The sequence below is a fragment of the Typopeltis vanoorti genome, chromosome 14 (assembly GCF_054136105.1).
Source record: "Typopeltis vanoorti isolate ZY-2024b chromosome 14, IOZ_Tvanoo_1.0, whole genome shotgun sequence".
NCBI classification, from domain to species: domain Eukaryota; kingdom Metazoa; phylum Arthropoda; class Arachnida; order Uropygi; family Thelyphonidae; genus Typopeltis; species Typopeltis vanoorti.
Window position 1 is genome coordinate 22,605,075 of NC_143562.1, and position 12,644 is coordinate 22,617,718.

General features: G+C 36.6%; 1 protein-coding gene across 1 annotated transcript in view; it reads right to left on the reverse strand.

The window, feature by feature from the left end:
* Nucleotides 1–8,836: 8,836 nt before the first annotated feature.
* LOC150099292 (DBH-like monooxygenase protein 1) overlaps nucleotides 8,837–12,644 on the reverse strand; it is an 86,238-nt gene continuing 82,430 nt past the window's right edge. Inside the window, exons 13-15 of the mRNA XM_090404304.1 lie at nucleotides 9,314–9,479; nucleotides 9,047–9,233; nucleotides 8,837–8,925 (exon numbers count right to left, since the gene is read on the reverse strand). Of these exons, the coding sequence (XP_090260430.1) occupies nucleotides 8,837–8,925; nucleotides 9,047–9,233; nucleotides 9,314–9,479 (442 nt within the window). The remainder of the gene's footprint in view (nucleotides 8,926–9,046; nucleotides 9,234–9,313; nucleotides 9,480–12,644) is intronic.

Here is a 12,644-nt window from a genome sequence, read left to right on the forward strand (position 1 = left end):
CGACAGACTCATCAACGGAGGCCCTAACATCATGTCAAGAACAACTATTCGACATTCATACAGTATCTATTATACCTTGCCTTGAACTCATTCACAGTCGTAGCACCCACAACAGACTCTGGCAGCTTATGACACTCATTCACCACTCTCCAAGTAAAAAACCTAGCTCTAACACCCTTGTTAACCACATTCTTTCCCAGCTTCCATGCATGGCCCCTAGTCCTCCCACCACCAGTCCTATTTTCAAAAATATCTTCTTGATTAATCTTATAGTAACCCTTCAGTAATTTGAATGTCTCAATCATATCACCCCTTTTTTGCCTATCGACCAATTTTTGCAACCCAAATCTTCAACCTATTCTCATAAGGTTCATTCCACAGACCTGTTATCATCTTGGTCACTCGTCTCTGGATCCTCTCCACTTCCTCCCCATCACGAAGAAACCCTGGCGCCCATAACTGGGCACAGTAGTCCAGATGGGGTCTTATAAAGGCTCGATACAGAGGAACAATAACTTGTTTATCTCTGCATGTTAAAGTATTTTTCAGAAGCCAAGTGGTTTGATGAGTTGATTTAGCCACTTTTGCAATGTGCCCCCTAAACTTCAATTCCCTATCCACCAACACTCCCAAATCCCTGGCCTCATCAATCTCCTGGAGTATAGTTCCACCAATGTGATATACTGCTGCTATTCTTTTCATCCCAAAATGCATAACCTTACACTTTGCCACATTAAATTGACATCCATTTTAACTAGCCCAGTCCTCCAAACTATCCAAATCATCCTGTGCACTCACAATTGCTCTACCCAACTTTGCATCATCAGCAAACAAGTGAACACTTCCTCTCAGATCCTTTCCTATATCATTGATGAAAAAATTGAAAAGTAGTGGTCCAAGAACAGAGCCCTGCAGCACACCACTAGTCACAAGCTGTCTTTTAGACTCAACTCCTGAATAAACCACTATCTGGTATCTCTCCATCAACCACCCTCCTATCCATCTCCATCTGCTCCAGTTTACTGATTAGGGTTCCATGTGATATCCTGTCAAAGGCCTTGAAGGTCCAGTAGAATCACTGTAAACCCATTACCCCTATCCAGTTCGCCGTCACTGTGTTATAAAACGTGAGCAAGTTACTGAGGCATGATCTACCCTTCATAAAACCATGTCGTCCCCCATACAATATCCCATTTTCATCTATCCAATCCTGTATTCTTTTTTTTGACTAATTTCTCTAAGACCTTGACAATGATTCCTGATATGCTAATCAGTCGGTAATTTACAACAGCAGTCTTGGAACCACCTTTATGCAGTGGAACTATTTTCCCCTCTTTCCACCCCCTCGGGACTAACCCAGACCTGAGACTTAAATTAAACAAAATGGTCAAGGGTACTGACAATTCTTTAGCCGCTTCTCGTACGACACAAGCTGGTATACCATTCAATCCCACAGATGTATTGACATTGAGGTTATGCAATAGACTACTCACCTCCACTTCATTCACCACAATTCCCATATAATCTACTGGTTCATTCATTTCTGCAATGTCACCACCTGGATGATATATTCTTGCAAAGTGCTCACTCAGTAGTAACTCAACTATATTAACTGATTCAGTTACCTCCCTACCATCGGCATTCTTTAAAATCATTCTGTCATATACATTTTCCCTTTTACTTGCAACATATTGAAAAAACTGTTTAGGATTCTCTTTAGCCTGCATGGCCAATCCTTTTTTGCTTTTCTTACCACACTCGTTACCTTCTGGCCTGCGCTTTATACCTTTCATGTGCCTGCTGGTCACCTTTCTCCTTAAATTCTCTCCATAGTTGTTTCTTTTTTTCCAGCTCAAGCTTAATGGTGTTATTCATCCATTTAACCCCTACTTGATTTATTATTCGGACTCTAGGTATACAGTCAGTCATTGCTTCATGCAAACGCTTCTTAACTGCCTCCCATGCACTATCAACTTCTAGTCCTTGCAGTTGTACATGCCATAGCACTGAACCAATCAAACTCCTAAGCTTGTCATACTTTCCAGCCCGATAATTCCACATGTACCCTGTCTTAATTGTAAATTCCACACCTTTAGCCACCTCCCAAGTCAAGACCCTATGATCACTCTCACCAATTGGTGGCAATGCGGTCATATTTGTTACAGCCAAATCCTCAGATGTAACTGCTAGGTCAAGCACTCTCCCCTAGTATTTTCCATTACATACTGTCGCAGATAGTTATCCCTTAATAACCACATAAAATCCAATTCCTTCCTCCCATGTGTCCTCTCCTCACTCCAATCGATGCGACCATAGTTGAAATCTCCCATAATAATTACCCTCCTTCCACTCATTTCTTCTATTTATAATAGATTTAGTTTAATCCTTTATCCCAGTGAGAGCAAACAAAGTTTGCGCCTGAAAATATCTTCAGGACTAAATATAGTGTTGTACTATCTTATCCAGTAAGTAGTGCAACACCAAGGCAACTCGTGGCAAAGGTGGAGCAAGCTACCAGGCACTTCTAACCCAGTATCTCCCATAATGCAAAACACATTTCCTATGTGGATATGTATACTGTTATGCATTAAAGGGATTGGCCATCTACCCAGACTAGTTTCGACCTTTATTGAGGTCTCTTCAGTGGGAGCCAGGCCCAGAGCTGGAGATACCAGGCGGAAGCAGTAGCAAGTCTTGCTCCACCTTTGCCACGAGTTGCCTTGGTGTTGCACTACTTACTGGATAAGATAGTACAACACTATATTTAGTCCTGAAGATATTTTCAGGCGCAAACTTTGTTTGCTCTCACTGGGATAAAGGATTAAACTAAATCTATTATAGTCTAACCTAGTGATAAATAAATTTTCAATTTCTTCTATTTGCTTGTGCATACTGTCTCCACCATTTTTTCCATCACCTGGTCTATAGCAGCACCCAATTGTATATTTTGTTCTGCTAGCCACAATCTCACACCAAATGGCCTCAAATGTGCTCTTTTCTCTATCCTGCAATTCAACTTATATTTTCTTGGTTGCAGCTCATCAGCTATCATCAACAATACTCCTCCCCCATTTTATTCTCCCTGTCATTCCTGAACACACTATACCCATCACATTCAATTCCACTAGCTATATCATCTACAGTCAGCCATGATTCACTAATGCCAATAACCTGTGGTCTGGAAGTGCCAACCATGGCCAAAAACTCTTCCTTCTTGTTCCTAATACTCCTAGCATTAGTGTACATAAATTTAAGACCCCATTAGCCCCATCCCTACCTTGATGCCTTATATTAACTATCCCATTCTGATTTGTTGTCCTTATTTGCTCTGGCATATTATACTCATTCATACATTCAACTGCCTCCCTAAGGACTGTATATCTACTCACCCCCTTAATAAATCTAGTTTCCCTGATTTTGCACATCCACTACATTCAGCAACACTTTTTCAAGTCTCCTTACACCGTATCCATTCAAATGCAAGCCATCCATCTTATATAGATCCTTTCGCCTATCGAACTCACTCCACACGTCCGCAAATTCCACACCACTCGTCATACATAACCCACGCATAAAGTCATTTTCAATTATGGCCCTCCTTTTAAACACTTCACTATCATAAGACTAATCATCCTAACTCTCTCACTCTTTTCTTTTGCTACCTCAAACAATTCATTCAGGTTCTCTATCATTTCCATTTTATCTTCTTTCAAATCATTCGTACCTGCCACAGCAATCATTTCTTTCACCCTTTCCTTTTGCTCTCTAATAGACTCAGTTACATCCTTTATGGTCGCACCAGGTTGGTACGATTTTGTCAAATCCTCTACTAACACACCTCGTACTAATGAGTCTCCATACAGCACTCTCTCCTTCATTTTGTTTATGTTCACACTCATATGCTTATTTTTCCTATCATACTTTTTATTATTGGCTGGTACACTCAGTCGACTTTTGTTCATACACTCTAGCTGCCGCTTTGCCCTTTGTATCGCTCTGCTCAACAACGTGATCTCACTCATTGCATCTATCTCATCTTTTTTATTCTCTGTAAAACCATTAATTTGCTCTGAATTAATACCATCATTCACACTTTCTACATTCACGCCCTCACAGTTCTCTGGTACAACCTCGCCATTTCTTGTCATATCACTATTTTCTTCATCCTGAAGTTTGACAAAAATATCACACTCACGACCTGAAATACACTTTAATTCCTCATTCTCCTTACATTTTCTACACACATTCACTCCTTTATTATCATCTAACCATATTCCGACCGCACTCCGCAAAGCGTTTCGCAGATAGTACAATGAATCATCTCCTTTATATTACTGTTAATGAATAAAGATGGTGAACCATTATTACTGGCCATCATTTTCCTTCGTACGGGAGCCATACTCACTTCTAACGTATTTTATCAAATTATAAAATGAAACACCAAAAACACACAAATAGCCACACTAAGATATGCAAGGCAAACAAAACTACGTAATATTCAAGTAAATTTATCAATGATAACTTAAAATAACACTTATCTTATCAGGAGCTCTCAACAAACACAAACGACTACGAATCCCTCTAGCCGCAAACTTATATAAGCAAACAAGTTTGTGCATGAAGTAACTTTACGACTGAGCTACCTGAATATAGAGGCTATTGACTTCACATCAATTGCCTTAGTATCCCATAATGCACATAACCTTACGGACATGTATAATGCTACGCATTGTGAGAAGGGCCACTATTCAGACCACTTTTGATCTTTATTGAGGTCTCATCAGTGGGAGCCAGACCCAGAAGAGATACAAGGTTGAAGTAATGCAGAAGTCATATATTTCCCATCTACAAGTAGTCAAAAGGTGTCACACCTTATTACTAAAATACTCTGGATTAGAGATAGATGTCGAAATTTTTTTTCACTTGGTTATTCTACAAATTAAAGATGGCAAGAAATTATATTTCTTGTTTTTATGATATTTAATGCCAATTCCTGTTTTAAAACTTGTAACTGAATAAGTACCAGAGAATGGCTAGCTTTTAGATGATATTTAAGAATAAAGTTTCCACTTTCAAGTGGAGAAAACTTTCAACAACTTGCTAGTGAAATGTCAGCTTTTAAATAAAAATTAGCTAGTAAATTATTTATTTTCACTCCATGTCTATACTTTCTTGTTCCAGAAATTTTGACATAAATAATGGGAACAACTGCAGAAATTTAAACATGGAAATACAGCAGAGTAGCATTGTGAATTTTGATTATTATCATACACCCATTTTGTCATTCATCATGAGAGGTCTTTACTGTCATTCACAAATCGCAATAAAATGTCTTAAATTTCAGCCTGGTTGGCTGAGCAGGTAGTGTATCTGTTCTCCAGCCAAATCCTGCCATGGGTATGGATGTTTGTGATTGTCTGTGAAAATACTAGCGCTGGTGGTGGGGGGAAGTAGATGCAGTTCACTGTAGTTGGGTGGACTGAGTGGTGGAGATGGAGAGCTGTAGAGTAGGTGCCCTCGCTCGATGAGTCTTTAGACTCCTTGGAGGTGTCATGTAATAATAATAAATTCATTCACTACTTGCTGTTTCAAACTTACCATGCTCTCAGGCAATACATTCCTTCCACCAACCATCCTCCATGCAAAATAACCTGCTCTCCACTCCTTATACAGATTTCAGGTATGGCTTATTGTTCTGCCTGCCCTTCAGTTCAATGAAAAATGACTTCCACGTCACTATAGCAATAATTTCTTACCAACTTTGAGTTAAATGACAGAAAAATAAACCTTATCTATATGTTTTTTTAACTTAGGCTGCAAATTACTACACTAGTCAACAAGAATTTTGTAATCAGGATCGAACAGGTATATTCTGTGTATTTAGGGCACAGGATTTAAAACATGGAACTTTTTGTTTACATAAAATGAGTATAACTTTGTCTAAGTATTTTCAGTGATTAATAAAAAGTATTTTGTAAAATTAATATAACCAGCCAAAATTGAACCATTTGCATATTTGTATATTTATCTATATGAATCTCACACACAGGAGGTTTCAGAATCTATAGCACATTAGTACTGTGTAAGAAAATGTTAAAAATAAACCACTGCATCTCTCTTTAAAGTAACCAACAGTAGTCTCTGCCATACTAACATTCTGTTTACCTTGATATCATTGCTCCATTATCACTCCATGCTTTTCAGAAATCCAAGTGGGAATGAAGGAAATGCATTTCCAGTTGCATTCTGCTTCCCCCTCCCCAGCCTTTTATTACTTTGCTATAGGTTGATCACCTGTAAAGTTTTATATAATTCTCACATTTTATATATCTGCACAATTTACAGATTTAGTTCTGTTTTAGTGACACTATTTTTAAATTATTCATCTTTTAATAGTATCTAATTTAATTTCTAAATGGCAGCCTTCATTTAGTTCTTTAACATAGCTTTGAAGTCAAAAAAATCTCAGAGGAATAGAAGGAAGGAAGGCAAAATAGTTCCACTTTACAAAAGTGGGTGATAAGACTAAAGCTTCAAAATCACAGACCAATCTGTGTATTGAGTTTGCTGTTAAGAAAGTTGGTGAGAACTCGGAGCTAGAACTAAGTGATAACTGCAGGACACATTCTTATAATATGTGAGTAAATTGCTAAAATACAACGTCCTCTTAACAAATCCTTGCTGACAAATGTATTGTAAAAATAACTATTACAGTAGGATAGTTAGATTTTACAAAGGCCTTTTGACATGCTACTACATAAATTGATATTTGAGTCAGGGTGGATAAGGTTAGATCAAATTAGCAAGTTGGACAGGAGATAGTCTCTGATGGGTATCAAGTTGTGTTTTTGAAACAGTTCTGGGAGAGGAAAACCACTAATGGTATGTTGCAGGATGTGTTTTAGGCCCATTATTGTTGAATTTATTTTTATTTTATGTGAATCCCACTCATAACAGGCTGTTAGCCTATAGTACATTAGTATTAATACCATGGGTGGGCATAGAGTAAGAGAATCCACAACGTCATCTGTTCTAGAGACCAAACAAAAACTTTTTCAAGCTACTTTAGGCCTTCAATAAACAGGATGGTAGTCACATTTCAATAAACAGGATGAGAGTCTAAGTGGGAGATGAATGAAATTCATCTCCCACTTAGACTCTCATAAAACATCTATGCCTACAGTGATTTGAACTCGCATCCTGTTGGTTAGAAAGCAGATATGCAAACTGCTCAGCCAACTGGGACAAACTTAAATTGAAAATGTAGTGTGTGTGTGTGTGTGTGTGTGTGTGTGTGTGTGTGTGTGTGTGTTTTGCTTACAAATCAAATGTACTGAAATCTGCTTAGACTGTTGTAGATTTATAACATAACATTAAAGTTGAGATATAAAAGCTGCAAGCACCAATTTGTGTAAAATTAAATTATTTTAACTAAGTTCTCTTAATGAGAAAAACAACCCATAAAATGACACCTCATTTGAAGGTCCTTGCAACCCTGGATTTTGGGAACCACTGCCCTCAGCTGTCATCTAGTGCCAACTTCCAAATATGTCTCTGAGCTTATTAATATTATTTTTAATATTCTAAAACATAATATGAGCTAACATAGGCATTCTTAACAACCTCTTCTTAAGCTTTCCTCTGTGATATTTGAGCTTGCAGTACTGATGAGATTTGATTAAAAGTTAAACATATCAAAAAAGTGACATGCTGTAATACAAGGCTACCTCCTTAGAGCAGGGTTTCTCAAACTGTGTTCCGCAGAACACTAATGTTCCACGGAAGGTGAACAGGTGTTCCGCAAGAAGTTCTGGAATTTGTCATTTTAGTTTTCTAAGCATTTTTCATGAATAAATATTTTATAGTAGAAACATTCTGAAGAGAATAATATTCATGAATATGTTGAAAAGCTCAGACCCAGAATGCCAATAACATCTGTGTATCATTAATTTTCACACATCGAAACCTTTCAACATTTGGGAAAGGGAATACCGCTGTTTATGATGGGTCATAAAAATTGCCTGCAAGTGGATTATAACAATGGGTGGCATGTTCTCAAAACTGAACGAAATAACATCTGTGTTGCAAATATCAGTGACCAATCAGCAAGGAAGTATAAAGAAAATTTTTCCATTGAAATTGAAGATCAAGATAGTCTGTATCCGGTTCTCAAATCTATTAATACTGAATACTTTCTTCGCAAGTTCATATTGCAGTGTGTAAGTGCTTGTTCTGAAACCGGAGTGCAGTGATTTTTTTAAAAGTAATAGGAATACAGATTTAAATTCTAATATGAATAAGAGACAAGGCACTTTGTTTAATTTTGGTATTAAGAAATCTCTTACTGAAGGTGTTTGTGACAGAAACAGATAGTGAGTCATCCACCTCAAGCCTACAAAGATCTCCAGGATGTACAAAAGGAGGGGAAAACTACCAGTACACAGGAGAAAAAGTCTGCATTCACTCGTAAGTACTTTGAATAATATTATAAATATATTCGGTGATCAGAATGGGATATGTCAATGAAAATCAGCACAAATTAATTTAATGATGTTTATGTTTCATTGATGTTTAATTCATTATTAATTAATAATTAATAATAAAAATCAAGTAAATTACCAATTAATTATTAATTAATACATTATCAAATAACCAAGGTGTTCTCTGAAAATTTCAGGATTTGTGAAGTGTTCCGTCATAGAAAACGTTTGAGAAACCCTGCCTTAGAGAATGCACTTTACAATTTATTTTTATAGATGGAAAGTAGTTTGATTCGCCATTAGGTATCCTATGTATTTGTTAGCCTCCATATCTCAGATTATTATGATGATGTCCTTTAAATGTAAAGAATTAAACTGAATCCTGTTTGTGAATCTTTATAAGGGCATTCAACTGAAGGTTTTGATCCTGAAAAATCTGAAAAATCTGAAAATCTGACAAAATCAGCCAGAAAATACACATAATATATGCTCAGCAAAATGAACATTTAGATTTCTTTGCTATCTACACTTTTTATTTTTTCACACAATTTACATGTATTACTTACAAATGAAACACAGTATAGTAGGCAATAGGACAGGAATGATCTGCGCATGATAATGGTGTCCTTGATTTCCAATATATTTATTTACTTTTTCCAGTGATGGCGTTCTCTTGGTTGTTGAAGATCTCTTGCACACTGAAGGTTCTTGATATGGGTGAAATTTCTTTGGATAAGTAATAAGACTGGGCATCTAGTAAAGCAGAAAAGATAATTATTAAAAGTTAACATTCAAAATGTAACACAAATAGAAATATTAATATGAATTCTTACTTCTAATCGCTCTCCATTTCCAAGATAGCATTCAGATCGATGATATCCAAAACGCATTGCATCCTCAACAATATTCACAAAACTCTCTTCCCATGGGGTTGTTAAAAAATAGTCATAGTATGAAAGGTTAGCAGCACTCTTTGGGGATGCTACCAACCCTGTTTCCCTGAAAAAAAAAATCTATTTAATTGGCATATATATCATACTAGTACATTATACACTGGTTCTCTTAATAACTGCTCATTTATACTAATAATTTTTATATTTATTTATTTAATAACAGATGGTAGATGAACTGCACTGCCCAGTGAGACAAAATCACCTTGCTTACTGGAGGTCTGTTTGGTTTATAGACTAAGGACCAGAATAAAGGAATGCTAAACATACTGTGAACCCTTCCATTTAATGGAACAGCAGTAAAACAGTTCTGCATTCCAGATGCTAGATAATAACACACAGAAGGTAACTTCCTAACTAGTTACTGTATAATCTCACTACCATGTGCTTTGCCAGAATCAAGTCCGGAGAGAGTGAGGAGTGGGGGGAAATAACAGGTGGTATATGGGAAATCTGTTCAAAGGCACATTATGACCAAGAAACTCTGTGCTCTCTCTCTGTATAGGAAACATGTCTATCTCTTCACATTCCATGTTCCTCTTTGACTCTTCCAACATCATGAAGACAGACACAAATAATTATAGTTTACAACTAATATGTTTATTAGAGACTTCAAGTAGTTGAAAAAAGTTCCATGCTTGGTCTCTAGAGCAAGGTTTCAGATATCTAACCCTTAATCGATTCATGTCACATAATGCTAGTTAAAAATTTTTATTTTTAGCTGGCACTATGTCAATCTAGCACAACAGCACTTTTAACCAGCACTATTAGAAATTTCAGCATACAATACATTTACAACATTTCTTGAGTGGAATGTATGTTTAAAAAATAAGTTACCTCCACTTTCCTTTGCACTGTATAGCACCTACAACATCCTACGGCAAGCTTTTCTACTATGGCTAATTAGGCTGGTCAGTTGCTATAAAAATGCTATGTCTTCAGAAATGTCTGACCATTCCAACAACCAATGCTATTATGTAAGTAGACCCATAAGGTGCTCCAAATAGGATACTAAGCATACTTCAGCACTGCATTTCCTAAACTTGACAAAGATGGGGACCATAATTTTTCGCTGTCCATCACATCTGTATGTGCAGTTTGCTAAACTGAATATGTAAATTTGTTAATACAGTAAAAATAACATTCTTACTGGTATCTAATATCAGTTAGGCAAGAAGCCCAGATTAAATGTTTTCCATGTGTGTATTGTGCATATTATTAAACTATAATAAACAACAGTTACACATTTCTGTTGTTTGACTATACCTTTTATCCTTTAAAGCTTGGTCTCTACAGATAGTTCAGGTGTTATTTGAATTTTGATATTTTCTGAGGACTGGTAACTTTTTTTTTTTTTTTTTTTTTTTTCAAAGGGCCACTTTGGGAAACTGTTTTTCTATATGACATTTTGGTCTAAGTTAGAGTATGCAAAACAAACTAAGTGAATTTTAGTTCCATCCATGTTCTCTTTGATTAAATCCTTAAGTAAAATTTTATTTTTAACCAGCACTGTTAGAAATTTCAGTTCCAAAGCCTTTTGTGGTGGGCTACCATTAAATAATCTGGAAACCCTGCTCTAAACTAGAATGAGAATGCAAGATGGACAGGAAACGAGGGAAGTCAGGATGGATAGGGAAATATGGTATAGGAGAGTGGATGTTGTCAGTAGTAGTGAATACGTGTATGGGAATGGTCAGTATGGTAATGGGATGGGCTGGTATGCATGGGATATAGTTGAGTCTGAAGAGATAGATAAGGTAAGTGGTAATAAAAGCAACTGGGAATAGTTAGGTGTGAAGAAATCACAACCTACAAGTGGCATGGGCAGAACTCATTATATACCTAAAAGTAAATTACCATGTTTATTTACAAATGCCAAGAGCAACAGAAATAAGGGAGATGAAATGGTTTTGCTGACTAAGTTTATTTGCTCCAAAATTGTTTGGAATAACTGAAACATTGTTAGATAAGGAACAGAAATGGAAGGGCATGATGTTTTCAATGAGGATAGAAAAGACAAAGGACAGGAGTGCTACTGATGACAGAAAGCAAATTATGTCCATGCAAAATGAAGATATGAGATTTAAATAGTAGCAATGATTTTGAGTCAGTATGGTATGAGATGGAGGTTGACAAAAAGAGATATTTAGTGAGATGCTGCTATAGGCCAGAGAACATAGAGGGTAGTGATGAAGAAATGTACAAGTAGCTTCAGTTAGTGAAGAAAGGAAGGGTGATTATTATGGGTGATTTTATGGCAGCATAGATTGGGAATTGAATATACAGCATTTGGGAATAAGGAAAATGAATTTCTTGAGTTCTTGAGAGATAACTATCTTAGCCAGTATATAAAAGAGGGTACACAAGGACTGAGAGTTTTAGATCTGATCATTTCATCAAAAGATGTGACCATGAGTGAGGTTTTGCACTTTTGTCTAGTTTTTGAGAGTGATCACGAAGTGATCACCTGGGTTGTGGCTAGCCGTATGAAGACTTCTGTGAAGAAAGGATATATATGGAATCACAGAGCTGGTGATTATGAAAAGCTTAGGAGAAAGCTTGGAGCAATAGCATGGAATGAGGTGTTAAGTGGGAGAGAGATAAATACTGTGCAGAAACTCATAAAAAGATATTTAACAATATTGATTTGTGAATGTATTCCAAAGGTCAAAAGACTGAATAAAGTAGGTGTCAAATAGATGAATGAAGCAATTTGGAAGAAGAGGATAGTATGGAGGCATCACAAGACGAATAAAAGTAGCAAACAATTGCAGAAGGAGTATAAAGAGCAGGCCACGAAGGTGATTCAGTTGGTAAGAACAGCAGCACTACAGTATGAACAGAAATTAGCAAATTAAGCCAAGAAAAACCTTAGAGAGTTTTTCAGATGTGTGGCAAGTAGAAGAAAGAATGATTATGATAAGATGTTAATGAATGAAAATGGTAGAATAACAACTGCTGCAGAAAACATTACTGAGGTCTTTAGTGAACAATTTATAAGGGTGTTTCACCCACATCAGGGTGAAATCATGAAAAACTCAAGTGTACAGGACATAGAAGAGAATGGCCTAATTGCAAGTGAGAAGGAAGTATATGAGAAAATAAATACTTGATGTGAATAAGGCAATAGGATTTGATGACATATCACCACTGTCTTAAGGTAATGTTCCAGGGAATTGGCAATACCATTGGAATGCCTGTTTAATAAGAGTCT